Source organism: Sciurus vulgaris (assembly GCF_902686455.1).
Source record: "Sciurus vulgaris genome assembly, chromosome: 6".
Classification (NCBI taxonomy): domain Eukaryota; kingdom Metazoa; phylum Chordata; class Mammalia; order Rodentia; family Sciuridae; genus Sciurus; species Sciurus vulgaris.
The window spans coordinates 62,507,548-62,528,609 of NC_136466.1; the positions used below are offsets into that span (position 1 = coordinate 62,507,548).

At 36.8% G+C, this 21,062-nt stretch overlaps 1 protein-coding gene across 3 annotated transcripts in view; it reads left to right on the forward strand.

The window, feature by feature from the left end:
- CSNK1A1 (casein kinase 1 alpha 1) overlaps positions 1-21,062 on the forward strand; it is a 40,619-nt gene that overhangs the window by 2,408 nt on the left and 17,149 nt on the right. For all 3 annotated transcript variants that reach the window (XM_079145021.1, XM_079145020.1, XM_079145022.1), the window contains exons 3-4: positions 16,780-16,906; positions 19,229-19,327. In XM_079145021.1, coding sequence (XP_079001147.1) covers positions 16,780-16,906; positions 19,229-19,327 — 226 coding nt within the window. The remainder of the gene's footprint in view (positions 1-16,779; positions 16,907-19,228; positions 19,328-21,062) is intronic.

The following is a 21,062-nucleotide window of genomic DNA, read 5'->3' on the forward strand; positions in this document are numbered from 1 at the left end:
TTAGAGTAAATTTTTTTGATTTGAGATTAAACAACCCTTTATGGAATAGAGACTAAAATGTGGTTTAAGATTCACTGTATTCCACTAAAACTCAAAAGTAACATTTGCAAAAAGATGCTGAATGGTTGAAAATTAAATGGAGAGTTTTCTGTATCCTTTTCCATTCTAGTTTCTGTTTTTTAAGTCTTAAACGTTGGATTACATACACTAATTCTGATTTGGAAACAACCGAGCTAGCATTATACTTTAAAGAAAATTCCAGTGCACATATGGCATTTTTAATGGAAAACTGATGAAATGTACTGTTGGTTATTAGTGATGAATTCTTTGGAAGAAAATTCCAAATTTATCTTATGCAGCAAAGGTCAGTGTGAAATTTGAGGTGTTCTGAATTTAAGATTTTCAACGAGTCTCATCACTTAAAAATCCTGTGTGGAAAAATAAGGTCTTTAACCCCCACTGGTTTGCTTTCCATCACTTGTTTTTTCCTAGAATTTCTTAGCAAATGAATTGTACACTATGAGGTCATTTGTATCTGGTACCTTTCACTCAGTATAATGCTTTTGAGATTCGTGGAGTGGGAGATTTTAAAATTTCACAAGTCAAGTTGAATTTAATGTATTTGAAATAATTTCCAAAAAGCATTAAACATCTGGACTTTTCTTTCCTAAATCCAAGTTAAGAGCATGCTATTTTATATGGTATCTTTTATTTAAGGATAAAGCAGGTACAAGCAAATAAGGGCAATGAGTAATACATTGAATAAACACATTAACAAATGAAATTAACTTATGAGCAAGCTAATGGGTGCCTATTGTAAGATGGTGAGTGCAGAGTTGTGGATTATAGTTACAAGCTGCCTGTGGGTGGGGCCAAATAGATGAATCTGGCTTTCAAATTAAGGCTTCCTGGGAGAGGAGATGGGATTTCAGGGCCTGGCACTAAGGAAAAAAGGTTGGTGAACTGGTTGGGGAGGATAACCAAGAATAGTGTGACTTTGGGAGTAGTCTCTAAGGTAGAATGTATAATTGGATAAGAGCAGGGAAAGCATACCTTTGTTTCAGGAATGGTAGGGACAGGTACATACAAACAAAAGTGGTTCATTGATTTTGTTTATTTATCTGTCTATCTATGTGGTATTGAGGATGGAACCCAGGAGCATTCTACCTCTGAGCTACATCCCTAGCCTTTTGTTTTTTACTTTATTTTGAGTCAGGGTCTTGCTGAGTTGGTGAGGCTGGCCTCAAACTTGGGAACCTCATGCATCAGCCTCCTATGTAGCTGATATTCCACATGTGTGCCACCATACCCAGCTCTGGTTCATTGGTGTTAAAGTCTGAAAGAACAATTTTTCCACTGATGCATAAAGGATAAGAAAGATTTATATTAATGTTCTTTCTTTAGGTAGCAGCATCTTCCCATCCTCCTAGTTTAGTTGGTTTCCCACTATTTCTGTATCTGTGTATACTTAAATATTAAATTAAGCTGGCTTTTAATTTTTCCTAGATTAAATAAGGCAATCTGTTAACCATTGTTTTAGACTTGTAAATGCTGAGTGTAAAAATTTTGATTTTTTTTTTTTTTTTTTTTTGCCACATTTACACTTTTTTCACACATCTCTTACTCCTGTCTTTCATACACAAACTGTCACACACAGTACATGTTATGGACACAGTACATGTCTATGGACAATTCATTTGCTTAAGATACTTTGGGATATCCTAAAACAAATGCTAAAATTACCTAGGTCTACCTAATAAGGTTCTTCCTGCATAATTCGAGGAACCTATTGTTAAGTTGAATTATGGCATCCAGTCTCCTGGCGTTTTAAACTAAATCTTTGGCACCTAGTGAATTGACATCTGGGTCACTTAAAATTACTGAGTTTCTGTTACAGTCCTCCTTTGTGCCACACAGAACTGAATTAACATGTTCTTTAAAAAAACAATTAAGCAGAAAAGAGTACTTATTAGGCAGTTGGTTTTTGATGGTGTTGACTGGTGATCTGGGGTCATTTGGTCATTATAAAAAAAGATTTCACTAATTTAGTAATCTTCTACCTTTGTCAGGGTGGGAAAGCAAAGTGCTGAACAGAAAAGATTTTTGTTTTTTGTAACTTTCTTCTAACACCTCCAATCAACAGATTTGGGGGCTTCTACCCTCCCACTGGAAAAAAATAATTTCCACTGGCTTTGCATACTGAGCTTTTGGGTAGGGTTTTGTTTGAATAGGGGATCCCTACCTAAATAAAAGTTTCCTGCTTAGTTCTCTTAGACCTTTCAGTTCTGGAATTTCTTAAGACTTGTTTTCATAAGATAGTAGGTAAAAAGCATTTCATCAGTTTGATGTTGTATCTAGATACTCTTAACTGTCCCAACCCGTGGTACTGGGGATTGAACCCAGGGGTGCTCTACATTCCCAGCCATTTTATTTTATTTGTTTTCTGGGGATTGAACCCAGAGGGGCTTAACATACTGAGTTGCATCCCCAGCCTTTTTTTATATTTTATTTTAAGGCAGGATCTTGCTGAGTTGCTGAGGCTAGCTTTGGACTTGAAATTCTCCTGCCTCAGCCTCTCAAGATGCAGGGATTATAGGTGTGCGTCACCATGCCGAGCTGTTTCATTTTCTGTTGACCACAGTGTCTGCCAAGTTGCCAGGTTGGCTTCCAACTTTGGATCCTTTTGCCTCAGCCTCCCAAGTCTGGGATTATAGGTGTGTGCTACCACACCTAACTTTAAATTTTACCTTTAAATTTTAGGAGTGAGTACCACAGAAGACTTAAATATGTTGTCTGCTTCAAGTAAACCATAGACTTAATAAAGTAGTAAAATAGTGGAATATACTTTTATAGGGAAACCATATACAAAGAAGATGGGTGGGGACGTAGGAGACTTGCCCTTGTCTTGTATGTTTTTTGTTTTGTTTGGTACTGGGGATTGAATCCAAGGATACTTCTCTACCATTCAGCAACATCCCCAGTCCTTTTTTTTTTTTTTTTTTTTTCTTTTGAGATGGGCATCTCTCTGTGTTGCTGAAGCTGGCCTCACAGTAGCTGAAATTACAAGTATGCACTGCCACACCTGGCCATTGTGCTTTTTACCCATAATTTTTTGCACTCTCTGTTCAAATGTCAGACGTTCTAGAAGATAATTAAGAAGTAATAATTATTTTCTTTAGTGTTAAAAATCAGCTTAAATTTTAGCCATGTGTGGTGTCACACACCTATAAACCTGGTGGCTGGAAGACTGAGGCAGGCAGATCACAAGCTGCTGAGAGCAAGGCCCTAAGCAACTTAGCAAGACTGTTTCAGGATTAAAAAAAAAAGAAGAAGAAGAACTTGAGAATATGACTCAGTGGTTAAGTACCCCTAGTTCAATCTCTAGTACCAAAAATAAAATAAAATCAGCTTAAATTTTAATCTTTTCAGCACTGAGCATATATCCCATGAATAAGATTGTAATGCTGTTAGAGAACAAAAATGACAACTGCCTTGGGTAAGTCTTTACTGATATTTGTTACAGATTGTGAGATGAATGAGTGATGTAATTATTAGTGTAACGGAAATCATAACATACTAGGGACATGTTCTATTGCAGTTACTAGTCTGTGGAATAATGTTATGCTAGGTAGCATTTTTAGGTTGAATAAAACCTGAGAGATGTATGTAGCCCAGTTTCTCATTGTACAGATTAGACTGAGTCTCAAAAGAGTACTAGAATCTACTAACTTCTAGTTCTTCTGAGAGCCATTATCACCTTTGTCAAGGTCACATCAAGCCTGCTCACATACTCTACACCTTTTCATTTGATGCTGGAAGAACCACTTATGTGTTTCATTATGATATTTTGCTTCATTTAGAAAAATCGAAAAGCTCTTCCATAAATTAAGCAACCTGGGCTGGAACTGTAGCGCAGTGGTAGAACATATGCTTAGCATGTGAGAGGCCCTAGGTTCAATCTCCAGCATCCCCCACCCCACCAAAATTAACAGACGGTTAGAATTTGAAGCAAATGTTATAAGATGAATCTTTAAAATCTGAAGCAAATGTTATAAGATGAATCTTTAAAATCAGCCCTTGAATTTAACAGAAGTTTTTCTGAGGTTATGTGAATACCTTGATAGCTTTCAGTGAATGAATATCTAGTTAAAATGATACCCCTTTTTATTCTTAATTTTAGTTTTATTTATTTATTTGTGGTACTGGCAGTGAAACCCAGGGATGCTCTACCACTGAGCTACATCCCCACCCCTTTTTTACTTTTTATTTGAGTCTCATTAAGTTGCTGAAGCTGTTCTTGAATTTGACAATCCGCCTCAGCCTCCATAGTCACTGGGATTACAAGAGTGTGCCACTACCCTGCTGATGTTCTTTTTGGTTAACTATTTTTGTTTCCAGTAACAAAGCAAGACTTTTTTTATTGGCTATTTTTTCAGATGGCTCTTAATATATTGGATTAACAATATTTACATACACAAATTGATGCATGTCTTAAAAACAGTTAAATTTTTTTAAATATATTTTTTAGTTGTTGGTGAACATAATACCTTATTTTTAATGTGGTAACTGAGGATCAAACCTGGACCTCATGCATACTAGGCAAGTGCACTACCACTGAGCCACAGTCCAGCCCCCAACGGTTAAATTTATGTACAGCAAAATGTACACATCTTAATGTGTGTTTGGATCAGTTTTGACAAATGCATACAGTGGTGTAACCCACACCCCTCTTGAGATAAAGAATAATTTTTCTTTGCGCACGCGCGCACATGCACACACACACACACACACACACACACACACACACACAAAATCCTTGGTAAGCTATATTCTGTAGTGACATTGTTTATTTTTAAGAAAAGGTGGGTTTTTAGATTACAGTTACACATTCTGGATTTGTTTATCATTGTGCATTTCCTTTTGTATTTACCTAACAGAATAATCAGGTGTTTTTGGTGGCTGCCGCAGTGAATGTTTGTTGATAATACTAAAGGGAAATGGAACAAGCTTTATATTGAAAGGGTTCCATCATGTAATGTAGATCTGAACCTAGAATGAATTCCATAGTTTTTAAAGTTGACTTTAATTTTAGAAAAGGGATTTTCTAAGACTATATAGGTCTTCAGAGTTTTTAAATGCATTATGTAAATTGAAAGAATCAGTATGCCTGGAAGATGCTGCTTCCATTCTCTGCAGTAATTTGTTCTTTGAGATTGGATTGCCTCTGATTTAATCATAACATTGGTAAGTACTATTTGAATAAGGGAGTAATTGTTTGAAACCAATATGACTATTTTTTTTCCTTCTACCTCTGAAGAGGGAAAAAAGTCAAACGTTTGGGCGCTGTATATGGTCTCAATAATTACAACAGTCCTGTAAATTGGAATTTCATATACAGTGTGTCAGTAGTTAATTTGTATAAAGTCATATAGCTAATGTATTATTTGAATATCTATTGCTCCTTCTTTGAACAATACCAGTGCTTCCCGAATGTTCTTCCCAAAAGCACATCCCCAAATTTATGGGGTTGGGGATGTAGTTCATTGGTAGAGCATTTGCCTAGAATGTAGGAGGCTGTGTTCAATCCCTAGTACTACCAAAAAGAAAAAGAAAATACTCATGATACCTATCCTGATGTTTTTATTTGTCTTGGGGTATGGCCTAGGTATCATGATTTTTTTAAACTTCCCAAGTGATTTTGATGTGCAGCAGAGTTCAGGAACCACTGTATTATACCATTATCTTGTGTATTAATAATTACTGCCTCTGCCCGCTGTCATCAACCCTGTCTTTACCTGGAACTACGTCTCTTTTTTGTGGGGAGGGGGTACCAGGTATTGGACCCATGGACACTTAACCACGGAGTCACATCCCCAGCCCTTTTTATTTTTTATTTTTAGACAGGATCTTGCTGAGATTCTTAGTGCCTAACTGAGTTGCTGAGCCTGGCTTTGAACTTGTGATCCTCCTGCCTCAGCTTCTCAAGCTGCTGGGATTACAAGTGTTATGCCACCACATCCAGCTACATTTATTGAATTTTAGAAGTACCGGATACATTTACATTTCAGTTTTTGATTTCTTGTAGGAATGTTCTCCAACCCTGGTACTTCTGTTTCTTAAGTATTTAACTGAACCTACTAGGCCCAGCCACCAGTTCACAAGTGGAAATGTGGCTGTACTAGTTCATTTAGCTATGAATACTGGTATAAAGATTATACTAATTCATTAAAATATAGTGTCCTGTCACTTCACAGTGAATGCTTATTATTGTGGATGTTTGTGGCTTACAATAACCTATTAGCATCTGTTAGTAGCGTTGGCTCTTTGAAATTTCTTTTGATTCTAGGTCAGCAATACTAGGAAGTTGCTTCTACAGCAACTTTCATACCTAAGGATTTTTTCTTAGTAAGATGTTAACAGTGGCTGAAGCATATGTTGTATAAACCATCCATGTTGCATTTGTGTCATTCTTAAGTATACTGTGGAAAGTTTGCAAAGGAACCTTCTGAAGTTGACTCGGTCTGTTTAGGTTGAGTATCTCTTATCTGAAATGCTTGGGACTAACAGTGTTGTTTTTTGTTGTTGAATTTTTTTTTTTTTCCCCAGAATATTTGCATAGACTTTTGTAGTTGAATATCCCTAATTTGGAAATGGTAAATGCTCTGAAATCTGAAACTGGTTGCATCAGGTTGGCATTCAGGAAGTTTGGGATTCGGGATTTTGGAGTTAAGAGTGTGCTTAGTCTGTATTCAGCAAGTCTGGAAGCTGCTCTCAGTCCTTATTTTCCTACACTGCCAAACAATTCTGTTCTCATTGACTTTTATGGAACAGCAAGTATGAGATCTAATTTAAAGCTACTTTGGAAAATAATAACTTGAGATTTTTGTAGGTTTTAAGTTACCAAATTTTCTAAGTCTCAGTTATAAAGAAGTGTCTAATATGTTGTCCTTGATAACAACTGAAATAATGAAGAGCATCTAATTAAACTGGAGTTCATACTGGTACATAAATACCATTCTTTCCTTTTTCTATTTCTTCAGTATACTTTTCCCTGCTAATGGGTTGTTTTATGTTTGGCCATTCACATTTGATAGAAGTTAGTCTTACTGTGGTCCACTTATTAAAATCCTAGTATTCCCATTTCTGAACCTTCACAGTATTAATATTTTGTATCCCTATTGCAGAAATGTTTAATGAAAACTGATGATTAAGACTGTCTTGATGGACTTAGCATACTTTATAACGTCTTGTACAGTACCGTCTTGTACAGTACCATGTAAGGAATAACAAGTACTTTCTTTCCATTTGTGTGGGTGTGTGCGTGCATGCCTGCCTAACTACTGTGTGCTGACAGAATTGAAAATACTGGATACATTTCAGTCAAGAGACAAAATTTTTGAGAGGCTTACATTTTGAGCATCTGCAGAAAATCAGGAAAGATGTTCGGATTTTTTTTTTTTTTTTTTTTTGTATTGGGAATTGAACCCAGGGCCACTCTAAAATTGAGCCTACATCCCCAGGCCTAATTTACCATTCTTAAACTCAGCTACTGGTTTACTGTACCACTTTTAAGTTGTTTGGTCACTGAAGGACTTACTTTTATGAGTACTGCATAATTCTGTATTATTCAGGCCTCCACAGGACTTACGGAGTTGGTTGATGTTGGGGGAGGGGGTTTTAGGAGATTTAACCCAGAGGCACTTTACCACTGAGCTACATCCCCTGCCCTTTATTTTGAGACAAGATCTTGCTAAATTGCTTAGGGTCTTGATGAGTTGCTGAGGTGCTAAGGCTACCTTGAACTTGGAATTCTCTGTCTCCCATGCCACTGGGATTACAGTCCCACCATGCCCATTGGGTTTATGATATACTATTCATGTATGCATAGCTTTGGGTGGTATTTGGTTTTTTTCCAGATTATAGTGTCTCTTTGGAAATAGGGATTGTTGCTTCTTCCATTTTCCCTTTTGGTACACTTTAGGTAACATTCCCAGCCAGACCTTGTATCTTTTATACCTGTTTATTTATTTATTTTTGGTGCCAGGAATTGAACCTAGGGGTGCTTAACCACTAAATCATATCCCCAGCCCTTTTTACATTTTTAGACAGGTATCACTGAGTTGCTTAAGTCACTACATTACTGAGGCTGATTCTGATTTAACTATCCTCTTGCCTCAGCCTCCCAAATCACTGGGAATATAGGTGTGCACCGTCTTACCTGACCCTTCTATGCTTTTTTTTTTTTAGACAAAAGTTATATCAAACTTTAGAATAATTCACCATTTTCTCTTTGTGCTCATTTTCTCCAGAAAATGAAGATAGAGGATTTAATTTTGTCCTATGTATTTTGCAGATACTTATCGGCAAATACTTATCTCTTTTTAAAAAGGGTTTACTAAACAATTTAGTATGGGGGAAATGTTCAAATGTTTTAATTTTTTATTACTTTCGTGCTGGACATTCAGGGCTTTGCATGCTCGAACATTTTTGTGTGCATCATGTTTTCTGTTTTGAGGGGTGGGAATATATCATTTAAGCCTTGAGAATTTGTGGTTTGATTTAGGGCATCAGGAAGGAGGCCCAGTTTTGATATTTTGGAAGTAGGATAGATGATTTTGACTTTGGACATATTGAATTTAAGGTAACATGATATCCCAAGTTTAACTCTTATGTAGTTAATTAACAGAAAACCAACAAGAGCCTGGCCAGGGGGTTAGGACTGAGGGTTAGATCTGAGCACAATTAGCATACAAGGGCTGGGGATATACCTCAGTTGGTAGAGTGCTTGCCTTGAATGCACAAAGGCCCTGGGTTCAAGCCCCAGCACCCCCCCTACCACCACACACACAAATACACACACACAAAAGATTAGCATACAAGTGAAAACTCAATCCCTTAGTGGAAATTCAAGTTAAAAAAAAAAAAAAAGTAGAGAGTCTTTTTTTTTTTTTGGTTTTGTTTTGGCAGTACTGGGACTTGAATCCAGGTTCTCACACTTGTTAGACAAGTGTTCCGCCCCTGAGTTACATCCCCAGCCCTTGCTGGGTTTAGACCACACCTGGCTCCAATATTTATATTTTCATTTCCTAGAGTTGTTCGATTTTATATTACTTGCATGCTTTTTAGTACTTTTCCCAGGGTGTGAGATCAGTGGTATGGGGAAATGAGCCAATTTTAAGATTGAAGCTATTCTGGCAGAGTGGCACTAGTCTGTAATCCAACTACTTGAGAGGCTAAGGCAAGAATATTGCAAGTTCAAGGCCAACCTTGGCAACCTTAGTGAGACCTTGCCTTAAAATGAAAATATAAAAAACGACTGGTGGTGTAGCAGTAGTATAGCTCCTCTGGGTTTAGTTCCCAGTATGGGGAACCGAGTGTGGGGACTGAAGTTGGGCACATGGTAGGGTACCTACCTTTAGTTCTGCTACTCTTAATATTAAAGCATCCTTTGAGCCCAGGAGTTGGAGACCAGGCTGAGCAACAAAGCAACACTCCTTTGCCAATATAGAAAAAAAAAGCGGGGGGTGGGGGAGGGATATAGATGACTGGTAGAGTGCTTGTCCAGCAGACACAAAGCCCTGGAGTCAGTCCTCAGCAACATACACACACACAAAATGGTTGAACAGGTTCGTTGACAAAAATTGAATTAATATCTAATCATCTTGATCATCATATTATCATTATTTTTACTTTGATAGGCACACCCATATCTAAAACTATGGTGGTTTTTGCAGTTGCCTTATATAAATCAGTTGTCAGTATGGATCATAAATATATAAATTGGTATAATCTTGTGTTTATGGTTCTAGTTGGTTTTAGTGTTTGTGTTCTTTCTTTATTCAATTTGGTTATCCAGCCCCCTGCAGTAGCTAAGTAGCCTTGAGTGTTTTTTTTCTAGTGAAAATGTTTTGGTTCCCAAACCATCGTAAAGATGTTTGTGAAAATTCTAAATTGAGTTTTGTTTTGTTTTCACAGAAATTGTGTTAAAATCAAATCCAAAGGATGATGAATAAAGATTGTTACTGATCTTTTAAAATCTGAATTGTACTTTAAATGTGAAATTGAAAGAGAAGGAAATGACTTGATGCTTAATTTTCTATGGCAGGAGGATTCAGGTTTAGATAATAAAATTCTTGGTATCTATATTCAAAGTGTAATGAAGGCCACAAATTAATGAAGCAAATAGAGGCAAGGAAGTTTAAGGGTAATGAGAGTTATACAGTATCCTTGTTTATGAAGACATAATAGAAAACCAGAAAGAAGTAACCCATATTTAGTCTGGTTCTCGTTCTCCTTTATAATGTAGTTGAGCCTGCCTTGCATTATAGGCTCTTTTCATGATGAATACCAAATAAGATGGGCTTGGTAAGTATTGACAGTTGCGGAATATTCAAGTTAGTCAGTGCCTGCACCTTCCAGAAGTAATCAAGTGAATGTAGTACCAGAAAGATTTGTGACTTTTCAGGCTTTTCATTAGTTTGTTTTTTTAGTGGTTCTGAGGATCTGACCAGGGCCTCATGCATGCCTGACAAGCATTCTACCATTGAGCTATATCCCCAGCCCTTTTTATTGTTTTGAGACAAGGTCTTGCTGAGTGGCCTGGCTGACTTCAAGTTTGCAGTATTTCTGCCTTGGCCTCTGGAGTAGCTGGGATTGCAGAGCTAGCTGTACCACCAGGTCCAGCTTAGGCTCAAGGGTTTAAATTGAGACTAGAAGGGGTTTGGAAACCAGGTGATTTAGGAAGATGAGTCCAGCATGCCATTCTTCATTGCTAAAGAATGAATTGTTAATCATTAGCACCAAAATAAACACATACCCCACCCCCCTGCCAAAAAAGAAAAAGAAAGAAAACTAGACACAGATGTAATCCCAGCTGCTTGAAAGAATGAGGCAGGAGGACCACAAGTTCCAAGCCAACCTTAGCAATTTAGCAAGACCCTGTTTCAAAATAAAAATAAAAAGGGCTAGGAACGTACTTCAGTTAGTTGCAGAGTACTTCCTGGTTTCCATCCCAGTAACACAAAAAAGGGAAAAGATATCAACATGGTATGATTACAGTAAGAAGCCAGAGGTGCCAGGCATAGTAACCCACAGCAACTCTAAAGGCTGAGGCAGGAGAATTTTAAGTGCAAGGAAAGCCTCAACAATTTAGTGAGGCCCTGTCTCAAAATAAAAAGGACTATGGATGAGACTCAGTGGTAGAATGCCCCTGGGTCTAATCCTCAGTACTGGGGGGGAATGGGAAGAACGATTATGATTTTTGAGACTATCTGTATTATGAATAGCAAAATTACACTATTAATAATGCCATACACAGGGCTGGGAATGTAGCTAAGCAGTAGAGCACTTCCCTACCTTGTAATAAATAGGTCATGAATTTGACGCCCAGGACTACCAAAAAAATAGCTGTTCATGAATATTCTTGTATATGGACACTAAAAGGATTTCAAAGAAAGAGCTGTGTAACTGAAACTGTTACCAGTAGCATTCTAAAGAAAGAATTTGATCTACCCTATAAAAAATAACAAAGGTTGGGTGATAAGGAATTGGCAAGAGTCTTAGTTTCAGAGTTTGTCTTGAGAATACCTCTTAGATGCTATTAAAACTGTATTATAGCACTAACTCAGTGTTTATACTTTTTATTTAGTTTATGAAGCCTCTGACATTTATAACTTGAAGATGAGAAAGAGAAATAGCTTGGGGAAAAACTTATTTTTCTTTCTAACTTTGTTAAAAATTTCCCACACCCCTCAGTAATACTGGGGGTTGGATCCAGGGTCTCCCAGAAGAGCTGATGTGCTATATTTGGTTAAAACTATCACTTTTAAACTTTTATGATTATTTGACCTGTTAATCAAAGATGAGTAGATGCTTCCTGATGCTATTATATTATACCTTGAGTTCAGGGAATATTTTTGTTTTCCTTGTATTGTTTTCTTCCTCTGCCAACTCAGGTACTCCCTAGCCTGTTACAGCATTCCATAGCTTTTTATTCTTTCAACAAATGTTACTGACCATTTCATGTGTAAAAAGCAGTAGATGAGGGGCTGGAGTTATGGCTCAGTGGTAGAGCGCTTACCTGGCATGTGTGAGACCCTGGGTTTGATACTCAGTACCACATACAAATAAATGAAAATAAAAGATCCATTGACAACTAAAAAAGCATTTTAAAAAATGAGGATGTGGCTCAGTGGTTAAGGGCCCCCAGGTTCAATCCCCAGTACCAAAAAGAGAAGGGTGGGGGAGCAGTAGATGATAGGACTACAGAATTACAAACAGAATGGCTGCCCTTATCCAGCTGATAGTCTGAAGGGAGGACCTCTATTAAACAAATAATTACTTTTTTTTGGTGCTACTTGTGTCCTAGTTATAGAGATGGAACCAATAACTATGAGTACTTTGAGGTGTATAAGAATTCTACCAATTTATTGTTCTTGGAATTCCTAGTTCTCATAGCAATACTTAAGTGCTTTGATTTCAGTCATTTGATATTTCCGTTTTCATAAGGAGATTTCTCAGAGAAACAAAAACCCCTAACTTGACATCTTCAGCTACCATACAACACTTCTTTTGTGTGTATATGTGGTGTTAGGGATTGAATTCAGGACCTTGCTGCCTAATCATTAACATCTCCGACCCCTATAATATTGTGTCCCAGCTACGAACTCTCCGAATAGCTCTCCTAGTTACTTACAGAATATAAATCTCTTTAACCTTGCCTTTAAGAGTTTATAAACAGGGCCAGGGATGCAGCTCAGTGGTGGAGTACTTGCCTAACATGCAGGAAGCCCTGTATACTATTCACTTTACCATCCACCACCACACACACACACACACACACACAAAATGAGTCTGCAATATAGCCTCAAACTGTTTGCCCCCATTATGGGGTCCATAGTCCAGTATTATCTTAAATTTGTGCTTTTCATGTATTTCTAATTTAGATTGTAGTTTGGATATGGGGTTAAAGGAAAGGAGATGAAAACAGAAAGGTGGTCCTTGCCTTCTCTTAGCAAATTATTAGGACCTTAATGTGCCTTTTTTATGTACTCTAAGTAATGATATATAAATTGTGAACTCAGCCTTTGCTCTATTTCAGGTAACACAGAATTCTAAAGGTGTTGGTTTAAAACAAATAGAAAATGAGAACCCTGAACATCTTGTTTCATTTTTTTAGCTTTTTGTTTATTAACAAATTATTAGGAAGAATAAGAACCAAATCCAACAATTTTTTTTAAATTTTTTGTATTTTTATTTTACAGACTGCATTTTAATTCATTGTACACAAATGGGGTACAACTTTTTGTTTCTATGGTTGAACACGATGTAGATTCACACCATTCATATAATCATACATGTACATAGGGTAGTGATGTCTGTCTCATCAAACAATTTTTTTAATCTCATAGATATCCTGAATATCACAATATGTATATCACTTTACCACGGCATACTTATAGCAAGCTTATCATGTATGTAACCTAAACAATACCTAAATGTAAGGCTGTGTTATTAGCTTGTAGACACCTAAAAAATGAAGCGTAGAGGGCTGGTGATGTAGCTCAGTTGGTAGAATGCTTGCCTTACAAGCACAAGGCCCTGGGTTCAATCCCCAGCACCACAAAAAAAAAAAAAAAAAAAAAGCCTAGGAAGGAGGTTTTTGTGTTGATATAGTTCAGAGTGTCCACAAATTTAAATGACCTCACTGTCGGGTTAGTGCTTGTTCATTACTCAGGTTCAATAAAGACTATTAAAAACCAAATCAGAATAATAAGCTGTCTGCCAAACACTGAAGTAACAGTATGTGAATATTGTATTGCCCAAGGGTTAGGATTTGGATACAAGTAGTAGGCAATGGTTGAGGGAAATTCTGTGAAATGGGAGACCAGTGTGAGATAGGCTACATAAAATTTCTTTGGTATCTGGGGTTTAGGAAGTTGAATTGAAACAGTGAAAAACTCTCAAAATAGGAGTGGAAAACATGAGGTGATGGTAGAAATTAAGAATGAGTAGGATTTGAATAAGCAGATCATCCCTGATTCCTAATCTGTGTGCAATAATGTTCATGATGGGTTAGTCCAGATGGAAAGCACAGATGGAGGGTATGCAGTGTTAGCTTTAGAGAAATAAGCTATATGTTCCTTGAAATCAAGAGGAAATAGAAAAGATAGAAACACCTGTCTCATACTTTTAAGGAGTTTAAAGCACCAGTCTTTGTAGATCAGAAAGATCTAGTTATTTCGGAGCTTTCTTACTGTTTTCCTCTGTTTCTCTTTCTTTTTGAGATAGGGTCTCCCTAAATTGCCCAGTCTGGCCTCAAACTTGAGATCCTCCTTCCTCAGGCTCCAGAATAGCTGGAATTACAGACATGTGCTACCCCCCACCCCTGCTTACCTTTTTAAAGTCCATAGACTTTAGTAAGGAAAAAAGTACCTAAATAGGAAAAAAAAAAAAAAAAAAAAAAAAATAGCTATTTTCTTTTTAACACTTTTTTGAAAGTATTTTTCTAGATTATCTGATTCTCCCCAGTTTCTAATTATTATGGGAATATTCTCTTGGAGGTTTACTTTGGACATTATTTCTATTATTAAGGGACTTTATGAGATTATGTCAACTGGATAAAAATATGAAGTATAAAATTTTGCCTGTTATGTTTCTGTTTATATTTGGGCTTAGGTGAATGGTTGTAAAATTGCCTGTTAGTTTTATGTCTGGGCCATCAATGCACATTTGCCTGGGTAAAGATGAGAGTTGGTTTGTGCTTTTCCTTTGACGTATTAGATTTTTTATGCCTTCTCCTTGCTTCCTTTGTTCTTTTCTTAAAAACCTAGGTAAAATCAGGTGTGGTGGGGCATGCTTGTAATCCTGGCTATAGGGAGATGAGGCAAGAGGATCACAAGTTCAGGGCCAGCCTGGGCAATTTAGTGAGACCCTGTCTCAACATAAAATATAAATAGGGGTGGAAGTGTAGTTCAGTGGTACAGTGCTTGCCTAACGTGCACAAGGCCCTGGTTCAATCCCTGGTACTATCTATCTTCCCCCCAAAACCAACCCTAGGTAAATTAGATTTATATTTAAAAACTACAGTAACTCTCAATAGTGTTAGACATTTAAAATAGCAGGTTCCTGGCAACTCTAGCATAGGTTTGCTCTTGCAGTTAAATAAAAGAAAAGGGAAGGAAAATACAACTTCCATTTTTCATTCATGACATTTTTAATGTCATGTGTTGTATCCCCTGCCCCGCCCCCCCCCCAAAAAAAAAGAATGTTCTTTGACCTTTTTACAAGTAAATGTTTGAGTGAAAGTGAAGGGAGTTGAATTCCCATGTGGAGAAAGTGAAAAAAGGACAGTCCAATGCTGCTACTTTCACTTGGCACTGGTGTTTCTTTTTTTAGACATGTGGACAAGACCTCTACAGGTTTAAGCAGACCTGTTTCCCTTTCCCTTTATCTTTTTCTACAGAGAAGAAATAAAATGGACTTTTTGTGCATTTGTCAGTTAATCCATTTATCTCATGCTTGGGATGTAGTTATGCCTGAAGCAAAAGTCATAGGAAGAGCCAGGTATGGCAGCACACCTGTAATCCTAGTGGCTAAGGAGGCTGAGGCAGATGGATCACAAGTGTGAGATCCTGTCTCAAAAGAAAAGGGCTGGGGATGCCATTCAGTGTTTAAGCACCCCTGGGTTTAATCCCTGATACCATGAGAAAGAAAAAGAAAGGAGAAAACAAAAGCTTTTCTCTTTCTGCCTTTTGGTGGGAAGGGGTTACCAGGAATTGAATTTAGGGGCACTCAACCACTGAGCCACATCTTCAGCCCTATTTTGTATTTTATTTAGAGATAGGATCTCACTGAGTTGCTTAGTGCCTCAATCTCCCCAGCTGCTGGGATTATAGGGGTGTACTGTGTGGCACTGCTCCCGGCTTGCACAGGGCTTTATTTCTACCCTTTTAATGGATATTTTAAAATTATACATGTTTCAGATGTGGTAACTCATGTATCTGTTTTATTGGAGTTAACAAACTAGTCCAGTTTTAGCTTTTAAGATCACTTGCTCTTTTTCCTTACACATCTTAAACATTGACCAATTTTCTTTTCCAGAAGAATTTATTATCTAGTTAAGTTTGAAATAAAAATTAATGTTCATAAGTGTCAAAATTTGAAGTCACTTATTGTGGCGATTCCCAGTCGTTGAATAAATGAAAATAGCAGTGGTCGTCCTTAAAAGAAAGTACAGGTAATAAGCTCGGTTTGGTGGGAAATGAGACAGGAGTTTGTTATTAGAAAAGAGGTCTTTATTTTCTGAAAATTTTTAGAATGACTGATTTAGTCTTCATTTCTTATGTAGGAAGTAAATCCAGTAAGATTAAGCAACTTGACCAAAGTCACAGGAATCAGTGACAGCAGATGGGTATAAAGAGTTCAGCTGCCCTGGTAAAAGAAGTTAATACCTTCATGCTTGTCCTATCTCTATGGGACATTGGAGCCACTTGACAAAAAAGTCTTTATTACTCCTATTTTATATTAGACAATGTATTTAATCAGTGGGATCATGTTCTGAATAGAGAGGTTACCTTGAAGGGCTGGAGATACAGCTCAGTTGGCAGAGTGCTTGCCTTGCAAGCACAAGGCCCTGGGTTCAATCCCCAGCACTGCAGAAACGAACAAACAAAAAAACTGTCTTAATCTTAGAGTTTAAGAATTCTTAAAGTTTTATGATATTAAGTGGTTATTGGGCTGTCACAGTAACCCTCTCTTCTCCTTTTCTCCTTTTGATAGGTGGTATGGTCAGGAAAAAGACTACAATGTGCTAGTCATGGATCTTCTGGGACCCAGCCTTGAAGACCTCTTCAATTTCTGTTCAAGAAGGTTCACAATGAAAACTGTACTTATGTTAGCTGACCAGGTATGTGAAATTTGGATGAAAGTGGAGAGTGAGGAAAGTATTCACTATAATTTAAGCATTTCATAAGCCATGGTATCATGATCCCATTTGTCACTGTTTATCTTAAAAAATTTATGCCAACTAGGCATGGTGGCCCACGCCTAGGTTCTGTAATAGAAGTCTGTTTTGAGTATGCTGGCAATATGATAAAGAATATAATTCTGGTGACGAGTGCATTGCAAGAAAGCTTTTGTTTAAGGAGGTTAATGGTAGTCTTGCTCTATGTGTGATAGGTAACTCTTGAAGTAGCCTGTAGTTTTGAGACATTATCCTTTAGTTGACCTTTTCCAGGTGATTTAATAGTCCCAGGTTAATGATAGGTATTACTTAACTAAAGCAAATATACAAATTAAGTGATGTAAATATATTGTTATTCTTCCTATAAAGCTGCTGCACTCAACGATAGTTTTTGTACATTGTATACATATGCTTCTAGAGGGGATAAGTAGTTTAAGCCAGGGACACTGGTTTGGCTTCAGAAGACACTTGTCAAGGTAAAGGAGTATGATTTAAAAATTTGTATATTCAAGCTCTGGGGAAAATGGGGACAAATAAAAAATAGAAACCTGAAACATACTAATGAGAAGAGTAAGAACACACAAGTAGAAAGATAATGTTGGTAGTCCCTGGACAGGGAATACATTTTAAAATATCATATAATTAAGTATCTTATACAAAAGACAGTGTATTTGATAATTGGAAAATTTAAAACTTCCGTTGTACACAAGATGCCATAAACAGTCAAAAGACAAATTTTTAAAATTTTAAATCTATTTACATGATAGATAAAAGGTTGTCCGTTGTTTGCAGAGAGCTCTTAAAAATTAACAAGAAAAGGTTAAGCCAAAAGAAGAATAGGCATCAAGAGTATAGTTTGGGGGGTATAGCTCAGTTGGTAGAGTGCTTGCCTTGCAAGCACAGGGCCATGGGTTCAATCTCCAGCACCGCCAAAAAAAAGAGTATGGTTTGGAAGTTCATAAAAATGATATAGTGGTAGGGATATAACAAGTGAGGTAATACTTTTTACCTGCCAGATCTAGAAAGAATATACTGATGACTGCTGGTGGAAGTATGAATTTTATAGCCTATTGTGAAAGGTGGTTGGATGTTAGCTAAAAAATTAAAAGCATATAGATCACAAGTTCAGATTAGCCTGGGCAACTTGGTGAGATTTGTTTCAAGATAAAAGGGCTAGGGATATAGCTTAGTGGTAGAGCTAGGTTCAGTCCCCAGTACCACCAAAAAGAAAATGTGTCTGTATACCCTTTAAACCAGGAACTTCCTGGGTTGAGTTATAATCCACAGAAATAAAAGCTCTGATAAGTAAGGATATATATCTAAGCATATATTAATAGCATTATTGCACATAGGGGGAAATTGGAAATAATAATACTGTGCATAGGGGAATAATTGGGGAAAATTTACTCTATACCATAGAGTATTTATAGCCATTAAAAAGAATATTAAGGGGCTTGCAGTTTAGCTCAGTGGTAGAACACGTGTTTACTGTTAGCTTGTGTGAGGCCCTGGGTTCATTCCTCAGCACTAATACTAATGCTAATAATAATAGAGCTGTAGTGTTTGATTTGACACAGTTTCTAAGAAGAGCTTGTTAGAATGTCATGTTTAATATTCTGCTTTTGCATAGAATTCTATAAGCACAGAAGGAAGAGCATGGGAAAGTCCCAATCCTTCTAACTCAGTTTGAAACAGTAACAAGTAACTTATCTACCAGTGGTCAGTACCCCCACTCCTAAGTGTGTGTGTGTCTCTGTGTTTGTGTTTATAAGAATAACTTGGAACTAGATCTTGGTAGTACCAGACTGGTTGTTTTGTGACACTGGGGATCAAACTCAATGCCTCATGCATGTCAAACATGCTCTACCATTGAGCCATACCTTCAGTTCCCTGCTAGACTGTTTTAACATTTACCTTAGCACAAGATTGAGGGTAGAAAGCTTTTATTTCATGTATTGTAAGAACCGAAATAATTAATATTGTATTACTTTTATAATTTGAACATACTGAACACCAACTCTTTCTTTCAGGTTAAAACTGTGTTTTTAACCATTAATACTGGAAGGACACACCAAAGGGCAGTACAGGCTTATGCTTAGATATTTGTCAAGCTAGAAATAAATGGAGAGCTTTTGTTCATCCCATTTAATTTTTCTAATGCTCTTGTTGTGAACTTTAAATAGTTGAGATGTTGAAATACTTGAGAAATAATTTATTGGTTTCCTTTATCATTTAATTAAATTATCTTTTTTTTTTTTTTTCCAGATGATCAGTAGAATTGAGTATGTGCACACAAAGAATTTTATACACAGAGACATTAAGCCAGATAACTTCCTAATGGGTATTGGGCGGCACTGTAATAAGGTTAGTCAAATGCTCTTTGCATGAGAGAACAAAGAGTAAAATATTGCTTTGATAAACTTCTCCCATCTTTAAGAAGCCATAGTAAAAATTGCTGTTGGTAATTGCTTTAAAATATTGTGCTAGAATGATAATCAGCTAACTCTATTAACTTAGTAACTTGAAATATATTTTCTGCAACTTACCCAACTGAGGTTGGTTATCTATGTGGAAATATAAAATTCCAGGGGCTTCATAATGAACTGTAATCGTCTATGTTATTTAACTGTTGAACAGTTGTATCTATTTTTCATTCACTTGAATAGTGAAAACTTCTATATACTTTTCCTCCTGAATGCTAAAAGTCAGATTTTAACCTTTGGCTCTAAAGTGTGGGTTTTTGTAATATATGCGCTTGTGCCAGTGTGGGAACCACTGACCCATCTTGTCACCATGGCGTTAACATTTGCTGACTGAGCATGGTTGATATTGAGAATTCTCTGGTCCTTGGATTTGTGTATATAAAAGGATAACTTTTGGGCCTTCTTCAAAAGTAGTTGACAGTTTCTTACTTGGGCACCAAGTTGGGTGAGTTCCTCCCTGCCCTCTTTTAAAGGAAAAGAATAGACAAGTGAAATAAACATTCATACAACAAAAATAGTGCTCATTGGGATTGCTGAGAATGGTTCAACTTCTGGGGCAATTGGATTTAGCTAGTGACGCATGATTATAGTTAGGAACTAATTCTGTTGAAATTTTTTTCTTCAATGATTAGTTTTATTGAGTGAACTGCTTTCTTTTATCCATTCAATGTTGAGCTCGGGCAGACAGGCAGCATTGGCAATGCACTAAGCATGTTAATGATCTGATGATCTGATAGAAATTCTCAACTTCAGGACAACTTGGGGACTTTTTTTGTTTTGCGCGTGTTTTTGTTTTGTTTTTGGAAGGAAGAGTCCCGTTTGTTTTATTAAATTGTAGGAAAGTTGGTGTTTTTAGGTCTGGCTATAAATGTTTACTTTTGTTTGCCTGTATGAATGCCAACTTGGAGCTATTATCATTAGAATTGGTGTTGATTGGTTAATGTGTGAGATTGACCAAGTTTTAGGAAATCAAACTTCTTTCTTTAAATAATGAAGGTGTTTCAGCCTGCGTGTAACTTAACATTCCAAATTGCATTTTCAGAGAGTACTATGTTGCTTTTGTCTTTGAAGCATCCAGGTTCTTAATTGTTATTGTGAAACCTGGTAATTTATCTGTTAAGATATTACTGATCTTAATTTTGGGGGCAATTTTGCCAGTTTGCCTCTAATTTAGCCAATTTCCCAGCCCTTTTCTTCCCATTTTCTTAATCCTAAAGACCCATTATCCCCTTATGATCCTTGTCCTGCAGGTTGACAGTGCAGTACATGGTTTTTGCTTAAATTTAAATGATGGCCTAGATAATAATAACACTTTGGTTTTTGTTGTGTTTTCTTCCTTAAGAATAGCTTATTAATCATATAGTTATGTTATGTTGCGAAGTCCAAGTTACCCGGTGGCGAAAGATTTTTTAGGATCTGTGTCCTCCTCACAGTTATTAAAAAGATTTTGTGGAGATGCTTATTGCTACATGGTTTGAGAGAGACCTTAGGGTAGAAGGGAAGTGTTTTGCTTACATAAAATTCAAGTAATAAATGTTGAGCATTTTAGATTAGTATTTTGTTTAGTTGGGTTTTAGTGTTTTCTGTATTATTGTAGTTTGAAAATGCCAGTTGTA